Below are 19,661 nucleotides of genomic sequence, written 5' to 3' on the forward strand. Positions count from 1 at the left end.
TTCTGTTGTTATTTATTGCACCCATAACCCTAAGAATTTAAAAGGTACATTATATATTAAAATTAATCAGTGGAAATTAAAGAAAACATGCTTCCCATGTACTGTGTTAATAATAAATAAGACAATTTCATTTTAACTTAATAGATAAAAAATAACATTTACACAAACAGTATTTTAATCTTAAACAAATCTCTACTGAAAACTAACTCCACAAGCCAAATGGTCAAGAGGGACACTTCGAAAAATGAAGATGTCAGCAAAAGAAAGGGAAAGGCCACAGCGGGCATATATTTGTATTAATATGTGTTAAAATTTCCACAAGGGAACCTAGTATTTAAATGAATGTCGTCTCACCTTCTCGTTTCGTCAACCTACTGTGTCCTTGGAAGGGTGTAGCAGCAACTAATGCTGCTTTCCATCTAGTGAAATGATGTGTACGTTCTGAAGCTTGCTCCTACCCTGGGGGAGGAAAGGCTGTGATGTGGGGAGGAGACGTGTCACTTACAGTCACAGTTTCAATGGCTTCAGAAGAGGGGGTAGGGGGAATTGATAATCTGGAGACCAGGCAAATTGGCCGTGCGGTTAGGAGAGCGCAGCTGTGAGCTTGCATCCAGTAGATAGTGGGTTCGAACCCCAATGTCGGCAGCCCTGAAGATGGTTTTCCGTGGTCTCCCATTTTCACACCAGGCAAATGCTGGGGCTGTACCTTAATTAAGGCCATGGCCGCTTCCTTCCCATTCCTAGGCCTTTCCTGTCCCATTGTCGCCATAAGACCTATCTGTGTCGGTGCAACGTAAAGCAACTAGCAAAATATATATTCTGGAGGATGGAGGTTCGATCGGTTTCTTTATTACTTGATAAAAAAAATAGCATTGCGCTTCGCATAATTGCACGGGCGCATGATGCAATATATTAATCTATGCATTAGCTGCCTCTGTGGATCCGTGGTAGAGTGTCGGCCTCCGGATCCCAAGATAGCGGGTTCAAACCCGGCAGAGGTAGTTGGATTTTTGAAGGGCGGAAAAAAGTCCATTCGACACTCCATGTCGTACGATGTCGGCATGTAAAAGATCTCTGGTGATACATTTGGTATTTACCCGACAAAATTAATTAAATCTCAGCCATAGACGCCCAAGAGAGATCCGGTTTACTCTGTCTGCCATCTAGTGGGCCTAGAGTAAAACGGAACGTCGAAATTGACGAGCAGACAGCCAGATGGCGTCAAATTGAAATGTCTGCACTCGGTAGCTGAGGCCATACGATTATTATTATTATTATTAATCTATGCATTTGCTAAGTAGTGGCATCTAAGTGCATGACTGATTCACACGTGTAGAGCATGAGTTCATACTATTTTGGGAAAGCTTATCAGAGACCAATCGTCTCGCTCACATACTTCCTGTGAGGGAATGGAGATTTGTAATTTTTACCCTTGTAGCCTTGTATAGCAACATTCGAGTTTTGACATAATAAGTGTTATAATATATACCATAGTGCTCCTGTATTGCGCAAGACATGTAGAATAAGCAGTTTTGACCAGCTGTCTGTCCTGATTTTAATATCAAAATCTCCTGATTTTTGGTTTTGTAAAGTTGGCAGGTGTGAATACATTTTATGCAGTTATCATAAGCAAAGTACATTTATTCAGCTCTGAAAAATGATTTCAATGGAGCATACAGATACATAGACAGGACTGAAGTTCATAACAGGTCAGGATGAGCTACTGCCAAGCTCTTTATTTGCAAATTGCTCTGTTCTGGATTCCAAACCTATTCTTAAAAATAGTTCACACATATCCCATCATTTTAAATAGCATCTTTGTAAGTTCTCGTTATAGGTCGTTCACGGCTAAAGAAAAGCTTCATGTTCTTGAAGAGCAGAGCAAATTTGTAATTACTCTGCAGGAAGAAAGTACGATGTGGACAAGAATTTTTATAGGCTACACGATTGGAGGAAAAATAAAGCTCGTCTTCAACAGATTTAAAGTAACCGCCAAACACATTGCGAACAAAAAGCAAAGTTTCCAGAAATTAAAGATGGGATATGCGAATATGTGATTGAAAAGAGACGATTTGGATGTGCAGTCACAAGTGAAATGTGTCTATTGAAAACTATAGCAGTGGGAAGAGAGTTCAAAATTATAGGTTGTAAGACTGCCCTTGGATGGCTCACCTTTTTTTAATGATACAACTTCGGTTTATTATTTTAACCATCATGGTTTGATTTACTTGGATCTGTATTGACTTCAAACTAATCTATCAGCGATAACTTAAACTTACACTCCGCCTAGTCAATACTTATTACAATCTTTTATTGTTGGCTAAATGCCATACATGTTTCAAGAACCTATATGTTCTCTTCTTCAGTGGCTGAATAATTTAACAACTGTTCCCAGGACTTGTTAACATTGCTATTTTATCTTGCCTTGCAAATAAATTACAAATAATTTGTCATTCTAAATAAAATATTATAAACAACTTTTAAGAAATAAAATCATTATGTCAGTTTAAATACAAATTTTTGGAACTTATTTTATGGCCTTGTGTTCCAACTTTCAAGTCCGAATAAAAAACAAATTTATCAATTATCTGCTTTTTAGAAATATTTTTTCTCTATAAGACAAAAAAGGGAAACACTCTTATATTTGATTCTTTGAGTTTTGTAAAGAAGAGCCTCTGTACATCAGAGGTACTTACTTCCAGGACTTTATTTACCAGTTCTGCAAAAGTGTTCTGCTATGGCAGACAGGCTTACTTATATCATTTTCTGTGGTAGATGAAAGAGTGACATTCTTGACTGACCTGATGAGTTCTTTCACCCTCGTGCTAATAGGCCTTTGTCATGCAAATATATGAGCGATCACCACCACATGGAACTTCATAGATGCCAGGCAAATCTTCTTTGACCAGGCGAGGATCATCGCGCTTGTAAAAGACCTCTATGCTCGATTTGTAAGGGAAGCCATAGACATAGAGCTGCGCCCAAATAACTTCAACAGGGAAGAGGGCTTCAAGTTACCAAGCACGTGGAGACCTGTACTCCAGAAATACGGGCATAACACCTCCAAGGCATGGTGCGATGCACTCCTGAAACTGCCAACAGAGGATGGTGAATCAGTAACTTCCTTCCTAACCACTACAGCACAGCGGGATGATCCCAGAGTCCAGTTAGTAGGGGGCCATGGATAACATGATCACGACTTCCACGTTCTTCGAAGAATTTCTGTCCTGTCAGAAGCAGACCTTCATATGCCCTGATGAAGGCCAATGTAATTTGGCGGAAAGCTCGCCTTTCTTTAGTCTTATAAAATATAAGTGGCTTTAATCCAGATATATTTTATTTGTGGAAGATTTTAGGATTGTATGGTTTTCCACAGAAATTGATTTCCATCCTGTAACTATTCTACACTGTTATGATGGCAGCTGTTACAGGTACCAACTCTGTTGGAGAGCCATTTCATATCAATACCGGTGTTAAGCAAGGCCGTGTGATTGTCCCCACTTTGTTCTCATTATATATAGCCACTGTTATGCAGCTATTCAATGACGTTCTTCTTCCAGGAATACAGATAAATTATAGACTAAATGGGAAATTGTTTAATTTGAGCCATCTAAGGGCGAAGACTCGCACACTTTCTATAGCATTAGTCGAGTTTCAGTATGCTGACGATAATGCAGTTGTAACTCGGTCTAAAAGAGAACTAGTGTTTATCTTGAATGCCTTTTCAACTGCATACAGACAGATTGGTCTCAAACCGAATACCAGTTAGAAACAGATTCTCTATCAACCAGCCCCTGGAGAAGGACATAGACAGATCAATGTCTCCATCGACAGAGTGAGCCTTCAAGTAGTAAACTCCTTTCCTTACCTTGGCAGCATCCTCTCATCAAGCACAAATACTGTATAGGTTTGGAAATCCAATTTAGAATCAACCGTGCTGGGGCATCCTTTGCCAATCTATGATCCCGAGTATTTGACAATCATGATGTCAAATGTTGCAACGAAGATCCTTGTATACAATTCAGTTGTAGTTCCCAGCTAACTATATGGATCTGAATCCTGGACATGCTACAAATGACATATTAAAAAGTTGGAACAATATCGCCAGCGATATTTTAAGGAGAATTCTTTGTATAACCTGGCAAGATAGATGCACAAATGTCGATGTATTTGAGGAGGCACAGACCACCAGCATAGAAGGCATGGTTTTAAGATGTTGGCTATGATGGACAGGGCATGCAACATGCATGCCCAGTAATTGCAATCTGAGGCAAGTGTTTTACTCTTGAGTTAACAGTGGGTAAATGTTGTGAGGGAGGTCAGAGGAAGCGATTTAAGGATGTAATTAGGGCTAACATGATGTGCTACATTGATGTTAACAACTGGGAGACCTTAACCCTGAATAGTACATCCTGGAATCATTAGTTCATCGTGGCACACTTCTTTTTGAAGAAAACCGCAGGCGAATAGGCAAGAGGCAACGTAAAAAAGAAAAGAACAAAAGACGAGAACAATGGCTGCTCCACCCAGGACTATCTGCTATCTGTGCGGCAAAATTGTGTGCTTCCCGTATTGGGCTGTACAGTGAAGTAGGGACTCACAGATGATGAGTTCTGTTTGGAAGGCCAACCTACTCGTTTCTGAGTTTGCTATTATATTGTATATTCACTCTGTTTTATAGAGATCGCCTCCATAAGACGTCAGATCAAAAATTAGATGTATGGCTTTTCAGGCGTTTGCTCTATTAACCAGCATTTCATCTTAGGTTCGACACTAGACTCGTCAGAGTGGGATGTGTCAGACCCTACCCACTTATGCTGGGGTGTATGCAGGTGAACTTATCAGAAGCCTCTTATGTGGCACAGTCTGATAACTGCATACAGGAGATAAAACTCCACAATGGAATTAATGCCCGCCTAGCAATTCCAAATGGTATTCTAAATTCCCATGGAGGAAATTAGATATTTTTCCACCAATAGAGCATATCAAAAATCAGATCAGATCAAAAAATTTTGATCTGATTTTTGATATGCTCTATTGGTGGAAAAATATCTAATTTCCTCCATGGGAATTTAGAATACCATTTGGAATTGCTAGGCGGGCATTAATTCCATTGTGGAGTTTTATCTCCTGTATGCAGTTATCAGACTGTGCCACATAAGAGGCTTCTGATAAGTTCACCTGCATACACCCCAGCATAAGTGGGTAGGGTCTGACACATCCCACTCTGACGAGTCTAGTGTCGAACCTAAGATGAAATGCTGGTTAATAGAGCAAACGCCTGAAAAGCCATACATCTAATTTTTGATCTGATTTTTGATATGCTCTATTGGTGGAAAAATATCTAATTCCCTCCATGGGAATTTAGAATTCCATAAGACGTGTCGGTGCGACGTTAAGCAAATAGCAAAAAAAAAAAAAAATTTATAGGAATATACAGGTACGTTAATATAGTAGAACATGTTCCGTCCTCATTTCAAGGACATTGTCAATTGCAAATTGACATTAGAATACAGTTCCAGTATTTTTTTTTTAAATGTACACATATGGATTAAAATTAACCTTTAAAAATACTAATCCTTAAAAATACAGTAACTAACTGACCCTATTGTACTTAATGTCATAATTCTGTAGGTATCAATAATGTTTGTTTCTATCAAAATAATAAAGTAAAAACTTTTATTATTGATGGTGTTATTTATTCCTTAAGGAAGGTAACTCTCTTTTACCCAAAAGTATGCTAGAGCTAAAGTAGCCCTTCAGTTCGATCCTGGTGGTTTGTCCATATGGAAGACCAATGAAACGGTAGAGAACTCGATCACAGAAGACATGTGGGTTGCGGGTGCTGTATATGATGGAAACTAATTGAAGTGTGAAACACCACTCAAAAATGGATGGTGGTGAAATGTCTTGAAGGAAACACAACTTGGTAGGGGCCACAAACCTACTGCGCTGGTGTAGCAGGGGGAGAGGTGATATTCCCAGGTGGCAGATAGTGGGGTCCTAACCGGCTTGCTGGCGAACTTGAGGGAAATAAATACCTCTCGTGGACTAAACACACAACTCCCTGTGGGTGGGGGACGCAGACGAAGAATACACCCACGGTATCCCCTGCCTGTCGTAAGGGGCGACCAAGGGATAATCAAATTAGAACCATGAAACTACTTGTGATTATAACCACCACGTGAGGAACACCATGGGTCGCTTTTACTTGCGCGCAGTACCACTATGTTAGGTACAATATAGGTTTGTGATTAGTAGCAACAGAGTACGTTGCCGGCTTTTACAGTACCTGTGATTAATACCACTTTAGGAGCGACACCATGGTTCTGGCTTGCCTATGATTAGTACCTAATGTATGAGGAACACCACGGGATAGTGCAAGTCCCTGTGGGTAGTACACGTATGTGATGAACATCATAGGTTTGTGTTGCCTGTATATGGCGCCGCAATGTGCGAAACACCATAGGTCTGTATTACTTGTGAGTAGTACCATCGTGTAGAATACCGCGAGTCTGCGCTACTTTTGATTAGTACTGCAACATGACAAATACCATGGTTCTACTTTCCTAGCATTAAGTACCATTATGAGGGGCCGTCCAGCTCCATGGCTAAATGGTTAGCGTGCTGGCCTTTGGTCACAGAGGTCCCGGGTTTGATTCCCGGCAGGGTCGGGAATTTTAACCTTAATTGGTTAAATTCGCTGGGGCTGGGTGTATGTGTCGTCTTCATCCTCATCACGACGCACAGGTCACCTACGGGAGTAAATTCAAAAGACCTGCATCTGGTGAGCCGAACTTGTCCTCGGACACTCCCGGCACTAAAAGCCATACGCCATTTCATTTCATGAGGGGCCGATGACTTGGATTTTGGACCCCTTTAGACTACAAGCATCATCGATTCAGTATTGTACTATAGAAGCAGTCCCTTGGTCAGTAGTACTATTGTTTTACGTCAGTTTCGGTGAATGTGAGGCATTGCGGTTCGGATCCACTGATTGTTTTGAATTCATATCCATCCATTCATTCTTCGTCCTCACGGTTTGAATTCTGGTCAGTGGAGGATTTTGGACTTTTAATTTGTCATATTTCATCTCATTTCATACCATTAGGGGCTGATGACGTAGATGTTAGGCCCCTTTAAACAACAAGCATCATCATCACTTGGTGGGGGGAAAAAGAAAAGAAAGCAAAACAATACAGGACTTGAAAACCATAGATAGGGGAATTGTTATTCTGAACGGCTAGCAAGAGCATAATATGAAGACCAAATTTAAGGTACCGCAGAATGGGCATAGGTATGCCCCCCTTCCCATGGCATTATAACCCTTGGAAAGGCCTTGGCCTACCAAGCAACCACTGCTCAGCCCGAAGGCCTGCAGATTACGAGATGTTGTGTGGTCAGCACGAAGAATTCTCTCGGCCGTTATTCTTGGCTTTCTAGACCGGGGCCGCTACCTCACCGTCAGATAGCTCCTCAATTGTAATCACGTAGGCTGAGTGGACCTCGAACCAGCCCTCAGGTCCAGGTAAAAATCCCTGACCTGGCCGGGTATTAAACCCGGGGGCCTCCAGGTAAGAGGCAGGCACGCTACCCCTACCCTACACCACGGGGGCGGCGGCATAGGTATGCACTCAGTAGGAATCAGTGGCGGCGCGTGAATAAAGCGTCTGGGGGTTCACTGCTGTCGAAAATAACGTGTTGAGCTTAAAGCTGATCTAATTCCTCTGATTTTGGAGACATTGCTTGCGTACAAATAACTTCTTCAAGAACGTGTTAGGCAGACTATTGTTGTTTATGTATTGACGTATTTTGCTGCTTACTTTTCATAAAAACCCGTATTACTAATGAAAAGCTCCAGGGGCTCTCAACTTGGGAGCGTGGGTTGGCGACTATGGGGCTCTTAGCCGAGTCCTGGCATTGCTTCTACTTACTTACACCAGGCTCCTCACTTTCATCTGTCCTATCCGACCTCCCTTGATCAAGTCTTATTCTTTTCCGACCCTGACGGTATTAGAGCACTCGAGGCCCAGGTAGTGTTTCATTTTCACGCCCTTCGTGGCCTTTGTCTTTCTTTGGCCGACACCTTCATTTTTGAAGTGTAGGATTCCTTCCATTTTTTTCTCTATGATTAGTGTTATATAGAGGATGGTTGCCTAGTTGTACTTCCTCTTAATCATCATCACCACTCACTAATGAAACGTTTCATTAATTACATAAACTTAGGCTACGTACACCTGCTGATGCTATACAAAACGTAGTTACCAAAATATTCTGGCTCATTGCGGTTAATTACATCAGAATTGCAAAATCATCAAATTAAAACCTACCAAACCGAAACCTACCACATAGGTAAACTTTAACCGCGCTCTCTGACAGTGCTTCGGCTAATTTCAGAACTGCTTGATGAAACTAGTGTCTATTGCTGGTCCAGTCGCCAGCGATTCCTGGGCTGTGTGTTCCCTGCTCCTCACAAGCCTTCACCTTGTGCACCCTCCTTATGTCTCACGGCCCCGCTCCCTCAGTTCTGAAATTGAACCTCTTTGCTGGTTCCGAAGAGCAACAGAGTGCTGATGTCAAAAATTCCTATATGCGCGTGGATATACAGAGCTGATTAAAGGAATAGGCTGTAATAAACCATTTTACATAGACTTATCTATTTCTAGGGGGTTCGCTGAACCACTGAACATACAGAACACACTGCCACTAGTAGGAATAGAAGAAATTAAGAGAGTTAACAAATTCATCTAACTGGAAGCAGTGTCAATGCACAGAGGGACTCTGATGCAGAAAGTAATGCCCAAATGGAAATCGTCAGATCAACCTTCACTAGATGAGACCCTTGATGCGCTTCGGAGATTTGAACTTATTGACCAAACTGTGCATTGTCAGGTATTATGCCTATCCTGTTCTCTTGTACAGTGTAGAGGCGTGAATACTACCGCTAGCAACCGACAGGACAGGTTCAGTATTGCATGAACTGTATCTATAAATGATACATGTGTTGCGGGTCAGTATTTCTCCCCTCAAAATTGTCACATAACGCAATTTGGAGACGCAACGACGATATATTGGATGGATCACCTGACCAACATCGTAGTCACGCAGCAGATCGGCCACGGTAAAGAGCTGAGGACAATTGTGAAGGAGGGGAAACCAGAATATTTCGGACCCATCATGCGCAACAGGAAGAAATATAAATACTCCAACTCATTATGCCAGGCAAGATATTTGTTAAAAGAGGTCCTGGATGCCGTCGGATGTCATGGCTGAAAAAACCTCCATCAGTGGTTTGAACTGTCATCTACCGAGCTGTTCCGAAGATCTGTGAACAAGACTGATAGACCTGATAATCGCTAACATCCAGATCGGATAAGGCACGAGAAGACGAAAGAAATGTATTTCACTACTTAGACAGTTCGCGTCTCTGAAAGCTATTTTTTTTATAGGCTCTGCTTGCCAAAGAACGTACACTAACCAGCTGTAGTGGTGTCTGTATTAGTCATTTATCGACGATGGAATCTCTTTGGTAACCGGAAATATCACCATACCATTATTTTGAATATGGCGCTAACGTTTCTTGGAAGTAATTGCAAAGGTCCTATTTACTAAACATTTTACTAGAATATTCTAGAGTGATATCGAACTGAAAACTGAAAATATTACAAACGTGACTTTTATTGTACGTTTAGTTTCAAACCAGCCGTTTGAGATATTCGGACACAATTAACGTGAAACAGTAGCAGATGGCGTCTTGTGTCATGTGAGGTGTGCTAGAACGTGCTTGTTCGTTTGGGCCTCTCGTTCTTCGAAGTTTTTCGATTGATTGTGTGGTGAAAAAGTAGTGATTGATATTGTTAAAAAAAATAGCATCACAAAATGTCTTTAGCTCTTAACCCTGCTTATGAAGCTATTGGGAAGGGATTTGTGCAGCAATACTATGCACTCTTCGATGACCCAACACAACGGCCAAACTTGGTTAACATGTACAATACTGAAACATCCTTCATGACTTTCGAAGGCTTGCAAATTCAAGGTGCTGTTAAAATAATGGAGAAACTGACTGCGTTAGGATTTCAGAAAATTAACCGTGTTATTACTTCCGTGGATTCACAACCCATGTTCGACGGGGGCGTCCTTATCAACGTGCTGGGAAGGCTGCAGGCCGATGATGATCCTCCACACGCCTATACTCAAGTGTTCGTGCTAAAACCTTTGGGCAACTCCTTTTATTGCCAGCATGATATTTTTCGATTGGGCATTCATGACACTGCTTAAAATGATAAGCAGAATGGATGGTTTAAGAGGTGGAGATCTCTAGAAATGATTCCCACTATCTGTGTGTACTTCATTACAGAAACTTACGATACTTTGGTAATTCACTGGATTAGCTGAAAGGTGCAAACCAAAAGTACGAAAGCATTCATGTTCATACATTTAGATTGCTCTATTCTCTTTCATATATAGGCTATTGAAACTTCAGTTGATGAAGGTACAATTTTTGTGTTAATATCAAAACAATTTACTGTAAGTGGGTGTTAACCTGTTGAGAACTGAATCTTGTAGATATTCAGAACTATAAATGTTTTCACGTTTTTATCTGCTTATTATAGTACAATTTCAAAGTATCCATGATCTGAGCCCATTCTGTATTTTGATTGCTGTTTTTCACTTGTTTGTATGTACACCCAATTTTTAGACTTAATTGCGATGACATGATTGGAACTGGTCATTTTTGTGTAGAAACGACTAGGAAATTATGTACGTGTCGGGCATCTTGGTGGTCAGGATTCTACTTTTATTGGTGGTGCTAATTTTGTTATTGTAGTTAAACTCAGGATAACTGCTAGCTACCCAGATGGATAAAAGAATGTTGCTCATAGCTTCGCGTAAGAGTTCTTTTCTTGATGATTGATTCAGACTTCATCTTAAATCATAGCTTGTGCATTAAAAAAAATAAAAATTGTGCTGAAGGACTGGAAATTTCAACCAGGTCATCTGCATTGACAGAATGTGGATAGGTTTTAAGTGGTTTAATTTGAACTAGTTGCATTTTTCACTCTCAATTGCTGTTTTAGTCCTCAGTTTTAAAATTAGGGATTTACTTTCATAAAAAATGATTGTTTGGTTTTCTGAGTTGGTAGTCAAGAATTTCCAGAGAATGAGACAAGCAAAACCTGTAATTTCATCCTGTATTACCACCAATAAATTTTTGATTGGTGCATATTTTGAAATTGTTTTGTAAACAGAGATCTAGTCTCTAATTTCTTTCTGAATACAAGTTACTTTACATAAGGAACTGAAAAATTTTCTTTCAAGTTTATTCACAATACCTGTATCATGTAAGATCAGGCATCTGTTAGGTATGGTTTGTTGGTATTGATTCTTATTTTGACCAAGATATTGTGAATTCAGTATAAGCTTTGTGAGCGAGTGCTCGTAATATGTGCTTCTCACCTTTGTCATTTTTGGCAGCATTATCTGTGCTCTTAACATTATTTTCTGTTGTGATAAGCAGGATTTTTTTAAATACCTAATCATCTAATTTTATATTGATGTGCGCTAATATTAAAAACAAATCAACCTTTAAATGAAATCGCCTTCATTGTGAATCTAGGGCACAATTGTAAGTTAGTTTTGAAGCTTGTTAGGGAGTAGTGTCTTGTTTTACTAAAATCATGACGAATATAAGAACAAGTGTGAGGACTCCTTGACCTCAAGCGTGCCCCGCGAGGCAGCTCTCGAGTGGGCAAGCTCCACAGTACCGATCAGCTGGTCTTGGGATTGATGCCATAAGAAACGTATTACTCCATAACTGATAAGTATAGCCATATACACTGTCTTTTAAAAAACAATGAGATATTACATTTAAAATACTAGGACAGGATACAATGGAAAAAAAAATCATCCATGGAAATAAGAGCGACGGCCTTCATCACATGTTGCGGAAAGTACAGGTTACTGGAGTGTACGTATACAGATAAATAGAACAAAACTCCTAGCATTTTAAAACAAATGCCCATGAACTATTTAAAGGTAATACTCTACTTACTAACTCAATTTGTTGGTTACTGGACTTTCAAAAGCTTGCATGAATATTTGGCGGAAAATGAGTCGCTACTCCTGGACGTAATTTCCATCTCTCACGAGAAATATCCACTTTTTCATCATTCACTATAAAATTATCTGATTTTAGCATCAAATCGTCAGAGCCATGAACATGACAAATTCTGCCATTACGCATGAACTCTGTATCCTTCCGTGGAGTAGCTCTGGCCCATTTTTCAAATTGATTTCTATCCTTCGGTTGTGAAAAAAATCTTGTATCACCTACTCTACCATAGCCTGACTTACAGCCAGGCACAAAACATTACAGCATTCTGAATTATTAAATTATCAAGCCAGATAGGATACATGCTTGAAGTACACAACACACAATGAAGTGAGTTTAGGAACTGAAGCCAAAGAAAATTCAACTTATTCGCTGAAATATCTCGTACAGTAATGTCTCCCACACTTTTCTGTGCCCGGCTTGCCGGGTTTGCCGAACTACTGGAGTACGTGTTGGATGTAATTGTTTCCAGTGGCAGGACCACAAACTACCGTGCTCTAATGGCCGAGTCCTCGCACTTGGTCTTATATTCGTCATGCTATAATTAAGAATGAAGTACTGGAATCGCACAGTGACCAGTGGACCTACAATTTGTTTCGACCTTAAATTACTTGTATGACGACTTTTTTGTAATGTTATAAGTAGTGTGTTCATTAAGTTCTTCATTGAATAAAACGAAACTATATTATAGTAACACAAGAAAATTTACAAGATTGACGTAGGTTTACAGCATTTTTTCCAAATAGGCTAGGTTTAAACTTTTGCTTTACGTTCGTGTTAGGTGAAAACAGCAAGACAAATACTGGAAATATATTTTTAATAAATAAATTGGTTTGACACAAAGTGGCCACCTTTTTGCAACTTTTATGTGAATTGCGAAGCTTAGTAAAGGTGTTGCAGAGTTCGCATTGGACAGCTTGTTTTTGTCTTAGGGATGATGTTGATGGTTGCTATTGTCATAGTTAACTGGGAGGCCAGGAAAGATCAATTTGCTGGAATAATTATGGGTGTTTTGCTGTGATATGTATGTTGCTGATATTTAATGGTTCCATTGTTGTTATACAATGTAGTTGAATCTTTTATCCAAATATAGTTCATAAAAAGCCATTGATTAAAAAAAGTATTTTTAAAAAGAGGCCTTCATTTATTTATAGCATTGATCTTTGAAAATCATACTCTTTTCCCCTCAGAGTGCTGCTAAATACGATCAGCAGTGTTGTATGATACGCCATGCAGGCGAGACCGCAGCTCGCAGAGATTTTAGTAGCTTACATGTCCGTCAATCTGTTTACCAGCTTGTTATGAGGTGCCTCGTGGTGATAATCTGTTGTTCTAAATCACGAGTGTCAAAACTTGCCCGCTGTGCTAGAAATACTGGTGCTCACGGGCGCAAGTCTCTTCCCCGTGTTGCTGACTCAGGGCTGTGCATGTCTACTGATGACAAACTACAGTTACATGTTTTGTTCTACAAGTAATGGTTGAAACCTACAATGACATCGGCTATGGTGGTCTTCTATTTCAATACCTTGGGTGTAATATAGTTAGATAGATTAAATATCCACGGCTAACCATTAGCAGATGTGGATGAAGGAAGTGCAGATGTGGATAGTGTTTTGTATATTTGCGCAGGGCTCTACCTGTAACTATGTACCCCACCTTGTTAAAATAGGTACAGATTTTGAAACTTGTCTTTAAAAAGCAAGAACTTGGAATAAGTTACTTCATTCTGAAAAATATTCCTTACTTAAGAGATTAAATCTTTCACTATTGCAAACAGATTTCTTCTGCTACTCAGCGTAGTGCATATGTGCAGGACAAGTAATTGGGATAACTCACCAATTCCTGGTTCCAGGCTTGTCTCACAAACACCACATCTCAGCTGCTTGCCTTGCATCTTAGATGCATATTGTGAAGACCTAATAAATTAATAACATTACCGCCTTGCTTTTATCTTAGATGTGTACTGTGAAAAAATAATAAATTAGTAATATTACTGTTCATTTTAGGAAATATATTAAGATTTATTCTTCCATCCGAGGGGTAAGGATTGGCAGCGTAATTGTTAGTGTGTATTTGTGTAGTTTTGTATCAGCACGGTTCCTTGATGAGATGCTACTTTTATCGTAGCCTTTGTTTTGTTCAAGTTTATAAAAAAGTGAAGTATTGCTAAAGAAGCGATATAGTAGTGGAATAGTATTTGACATTATTTCGCTTCATGTTAATACAATACAATAGGCCTGATACCTGACACCAGCCCCCCGTACAATGGCAGGTTTATGAGGGATTTCCTTTTGCGACAACTACTGGCATTACAAGTAACAACTCTCATTATTGTTCCGTATTGAAGATGACGTTAGGCAGAGAATTTCAAGGATAATTTAATAAAAACCACCTATTCAATACTTTCCACGTTTAATGTGGTTTGAATCTACATGAATTTATGTAGACTTATCAGGTCAGGTACATGTTTCACCCATTATTTTGGGCATCTTCAGCCTAGTTAAAAAGGTCCCAAACCTTGACCTAAAGGTTGTCTACAGGCTGAAGATGCCCAAAATAATGGGTGAAACGTGTACCTGACCTGATAAGTCTACATAAATTCATGTAGATTCAAACCACATTAAATGTGGAAAGTATTGAATAGGTGGTTTTTATTAAATTATCCTTGAAATTCTATGCCTAATTACTGGCATATTGAGCAGTTCTCTTTTGGAAACTTTGTTCCTTCTTTTCACTAATTGTGGGCAGTAGCCAGTTAGGCTTGCGTCAGATTTGTCTTTAGGACTCGAGGTTCTCTATGTGACCATTCTCCCACACCTATGTCGAGGGTCACCTACCACAAGCAAAAATAACTGTATGAAATGTATGAAAGAATGGCTTATCGAGATTTCTAGAGGACACCTGAGTGAATCTGTAAACAGCATTCTTTAGAAATTATCCCTGCTGCCATAGAGTTTGCATCTGCCAAGACACTAACTTCGTAGATATCTGTGCTGGGCTCTAATTACAGGCTGTTCAATCTTACTGTGAGAATATCCACTTTATAGAAAACGTCAACAGTTCTTCAGAAGGTGACTCACAGTGTATTAAGATGGGCCAGAGTGTACTACAAGAGGAAAAGAAAGTAAAGAGAGAATCTGGTATGTATTTGTGCTAATTTTACATTCTTAGCAAGACTGTAAAACAGTCTTCAGAACTCAGTCTCACTGAATCAATGTCTTATTTTACAGAAGGAGCTGAAAAAAAAAAAAGGAGTAGGTAGGCTAATGTTGCAGAAATTGTTTTGAAGAAACTACAAATGGTGCTTAACTGAAATCTGGAGTATAGGCCTACAGTATTGAAAAGTGTATCAGATATTTTGAATGAGTATAATGCAGACATATAAGAAGGATTTAATCTTGTTAGGGTTTCATTGTTAAAGTACGTTCCAGTCATTTCAAACTTATCCTGTCCAGACATAAACTTACACCACGAAGTTTGAAAATGTTAGTGGTTTACTCCGCACAAAATTATGGCAGAAATGGCCTCGAGAATTACAATAATTCACGAATAAATTATTTGCTGTTTCGTTGATTAGCTATTTGTCAATTTTAGTGATTTCATCTCATCCCGATTTATACTATTGTACACAAATGCTACATTATAATGTCTTAATTCTGAAGTAGGAAAGGTAGTAGGGCCTTGAGAATGATGATTCACAGATAAATTTGCTGTTACATCGATTAGCTATTTACCACTTTTAGTGATTTCATCTTAACCAGATTTAAACTATTGTACATGAATGCTACTTGAATGCTCAAGTAGGAAAGAGAGTAGTGTTACATTCAGACTGCCCGAAAGCAAACTCCTGGATGACTCATAAATTACCTCTGTCCTCTTCTGAATATATAAACGCAGTGAAGATGTCGTGCAACCTCACCGCAGTCAGATCGGTTCCCAGTAGGTCATTCAGCACAACCTGTTGCTGCCAAAATGGCTGCAATGAGACGGAAACCCTTGGACATGTGCAGGGATTCTGCCGGAGCACTGAGCTAACGTGCAACAATCACCACCACCGTATAAGAACGTTGATTGCTCAAGCCTTGAGACAGCGTGGATGGGAGGTGCATGAGGTGGTTCACTGCATCTCTACTGATGACTCTAATCAGAGGGCTGACATCATAGCCATCAACAGAAATGATAATAAAGCAATGGTCTTAGATCACACCATTCGCTCAGGCTCAGGATGTGGACCTAGAAAAGCAAGATATCTACGTTCTGTGCTTGCCTTACCTGTCAGCAAAGTATAAAATACCTTTTGATTGGTGGATTGTCGGAGACCTTCTATACAGAGCAAGTCAGACAACGACCTTCCTACAAAATTTGAAATTTCCATTCTGCGAATTAGGAAAAAATAGTAATACAGATACTGAGGGACCGTCTACAAATCATTCATTTCTATCTATTCCTGAGAACATGATTAACATTCCTCCTCCACTAACCCTGAAGAAAAGATAACATTAACAATTAAATTCCATGTTTTTTAAAATGTTTTAAACTCCATTGAAAATGTAATCTGACTGTATTCCGGATCTAGATGGTCACCCTTGCAAGGGTGCCCCCGATTATAAACAAATTTACCCATCAAAATGTGACTGACGTTACGCATAGTGAATTGCGGTAGACAAGTGGACCTGTTGTTATCATCACAACTCCGCAACTCACACTTTACATTGGAAACAACATCTGCAGACCTTCCTATGCTTTTTCTCGGATTAACGCCAAGAGACATGCAATTTAATAATTCTTATTCTCTTCATGTACAGTAATTTACTTCGATATCCGTATACAATGTAGAAACCGTAGCGAAGCACGGGTACATTTGCTAGTATTATATATTTCAGGAATCGGTAACGAGTTTGCATATTCCATGTTCGATTTATGTCTTTCTGTGGTCTTGCATATTTCCACCAGTCTTTTAGTACCCTTCCTGTTCTGACAGTGTGACAGTCTGATTACCGTCAATGCGATGTTTTTATTAGCAAGCAGAGTCAGTGAAGCATTTCCAGACCAAACCAGAGGGGTGTCCGAGATAGGTACAGAATATAAAGAAACTAAACAGGGATGAGAGGAGGGAAACATAAGGCAAAGCTTTCAAAGAGAATGTCAATTTCAACAAGATTATATTTTATCAACTTTCCAAGAACAATAACACGCTAAGTTACAAAATAGGATTATAAAATATCCACAGTTTTAAAATTTGTGGAAACTAGACAATCAAATGAGATCAAAAGGGGGCTGACTAGTATAGGTGAGCCTGAAGAGACTTGCGAAATCCATGATACACACACTACGACAAACTTTGGCAAGTTAATTACAAAGGTGAAGGAGTACAGAGTGATAATACAATTTTTAAAAAAAGGTCACACACAAAATCATTATCAAAAGCCATCGGGGGGAAAGATTGAGTAATTTAAGTAACCTAGAAATAGTTAAGTACTGAAGAGTAAGAAAAAGGAAAGTATGGAGGTTAGAGGTAGATAGCTGTTGGTGTGCTTCAGGATTATAATGGCTTCCCTCTGTAGCCGGGCATGATAAGACACAGTAGTTGACAGTACTTTAGTGTTGCTGTATTGTATGTCATGGCCTGCTAGCAGCGAGTGTTCAGTGACTGATGATCTATCTGCTTGTCGCAGCCGGCTATGTCTGTTGTGCTCCTTCAATCGTGTGGCAATGCTGAATCTTTTAGTGCCTATGTACACCTGGCCACAGTTGCATGGGATCTTGCAGACACCTGCTGTGGAGAGAGGATGGCACTTGTCTTTGTCAGACCTAAGTAGTTACTGGACTTTCCTTGGCCTATATATGGTTTTTACTCCATGGGACTCCAGTAGCCTCCCTATTCTGTCAGTTGTTTTCCCAATATACGGCAGAAAGGCTTTAGCTGCCGGCTGCTCCTCTTCTTTCTCCCTGGTTGTTGGACATCTGGGATGGAGTGCTCACTGGATATCTTTATGGCTGCACCTGTTGGCAATTAGGGCCATATTGAGGTGGCTGAGCTCCTCGTTTAAGCGCTGAGGTTGACAAATTCTCCTAGCACGGTCGGATAGAGTCTTAATCACTCCATATTTTTGTGGTGGGTGGTGGTTGGATGTCTTCTGAAAATAGCGTTCTGAGTGGGTCGGCTTGTGGTACACTGTCTCTCCCAAGTTTAAATCGGCAGTACCAGTAGGCGAGCGGCGTACCATGGCCTGCACTATATAATGAGGTGAAATTACAACACCACTTCATCTCACTGAGAGCTTTGCTGCTATCGAAGTCAGTCGGAACCCTTGACAATGCCGAACGCAGTCTTCGGTGAAACGTCGGGACCTTCGCATACTCCTGGACCACAGCCTACAAGCCCGGAAAACACTGACATGTCTTTGTAGCACCGGCCGTGAAAGCCTCAATTGCTATACCGACAGTATTAAGTTTGCGAGGCCTAGGGAGTCCTCCGTTTTCATGCCCTTTGTTGGCCCCTTCTTTTGTGAAGTGTCAGACGTCTTCCATTTTCCTTCTGATTATTGTTAATACCACCACGACATCTATCCATGGTGGAGGTGAATGTTACCATCAGTCATGATACCTCCAAGGGGGCCATAGGTACACCTAATGACACCCGCTCAAAAGTAAGTAATGAAGTGGAGAATGGACAAGATTTAGAGAGGTGAAGCTTCAATCTCTTCTTAGGATTATTTACTGCAGATTTGCTGGATATATCCTGGTTTTTTAAAATAGTAATACAGTATAGTTCTTACTATGTCAAGCAAGATTAGAATTATTTTGTAATGGTTCAGGATTTAATAGTTATAAACATAAATGTATTTACATTGTTTTTGAAAAGTAAGCAAAATAAATGATAAAATTATGTTCTTCAGAATGTAAATATTTTTACAGGTGCAGGTTTTCACAGCTGACAACTGAGTCTTCTCACCGCTGTAAAAGTATGTGCCCACCAGCCTGTGGATATCCACCATTGTTTGTCCTTCATCAGGCATGAACGGAATAACAGCACGTTGGTCCTATTTGGATGCATTTGGTAATAACGGCGCCATGGCTCACGCAGTCTCATTTCACGCACGCACCTTGGTACGACATGGCTGCCACACTAATCTCTGCCTGCATGTCGGTGCTTATATATTCGCATCAGAGTCCTGCTACGTTGCATGTCCACTGCAGCAACGCCCTCAAACGGAAACTTTTTGATCATGCCTTACACATCACCAGTCATCACTGGTATGTGTGTTTGATTGACTGTACAGTTGAAGGTGTGCCGTAAAATACCTCTATCCACAATCTGTATTCATTTACACAGGAGAAAAGTTACATGTTGCCTGATGGCAACACTATGCAGTAGAGGGTCCTGTGTTTGATTCTCAAATTGGAAATCCTAGCTGTGTATAGTTAGTTCCTCAGGGACTGGGTGTTAGTGTTTGTCCCAATGCATAAACTAACCAACCACCACTGGTGGTGGTGCAACACACAATACTGAATATATCCATGCACGTATGGTTGGTGGCTGGGAGGG

At 40.0% G+C, this 19,661-nt stretch overlaps 1 protein-coding gene across 1 annotated transcript; it reads left to right on the plus strand.

Annotated features, from left to right (window-relative positions):
* The first annotated feature begins 9,510 nt into the window (after positions 1–9,510).
* LOC136884917 (probable nuclear transport factor 2) lies at positions 9,511–19,309 on the plus strand. The gene is made up of 2 exons (XM_067157230.2): positions 9,511–10,411; positions 19,031–19,309. Exon 1 carries the CDS (start codon positions 9,880–9,882, stop codon positions 10,276–10,278), a length of 399 nt encoding a protein of 132 aa, XP_067013331.1. The 5' UTR covers positions 9,511–9,879; the 3' UTR covers positions 10,279–10,411; positions 19,031–19,309.
* Positions 19,310–19,661: the final 352 nt, after the last annotated feature.

Source organism: Anabrus simplex, chromosome 13 (assembly GCF_040414725.1).
Source record: "Anabrus simplex isolate iqAnaSimp1 chromosome 13, ASM4041472v1, whole genome shotgun sequence".
Taxonomy (NCBI): Eukaryota; Metazoa; Arthropoda; class Insecta; order Orthoptera; family Tettigoniidae; genus Anabrus; species Anabrus simplex.

Excerpts from the sequence above, each read along its gene's own strand:
- LOC136884917 (XM_067157230.2), top strand. The coding sequence starts at position 9,880 with ATGTCTTTAGCTCTTAACCCTGCTTATGAAGCTATTGGGAAGGGATTT.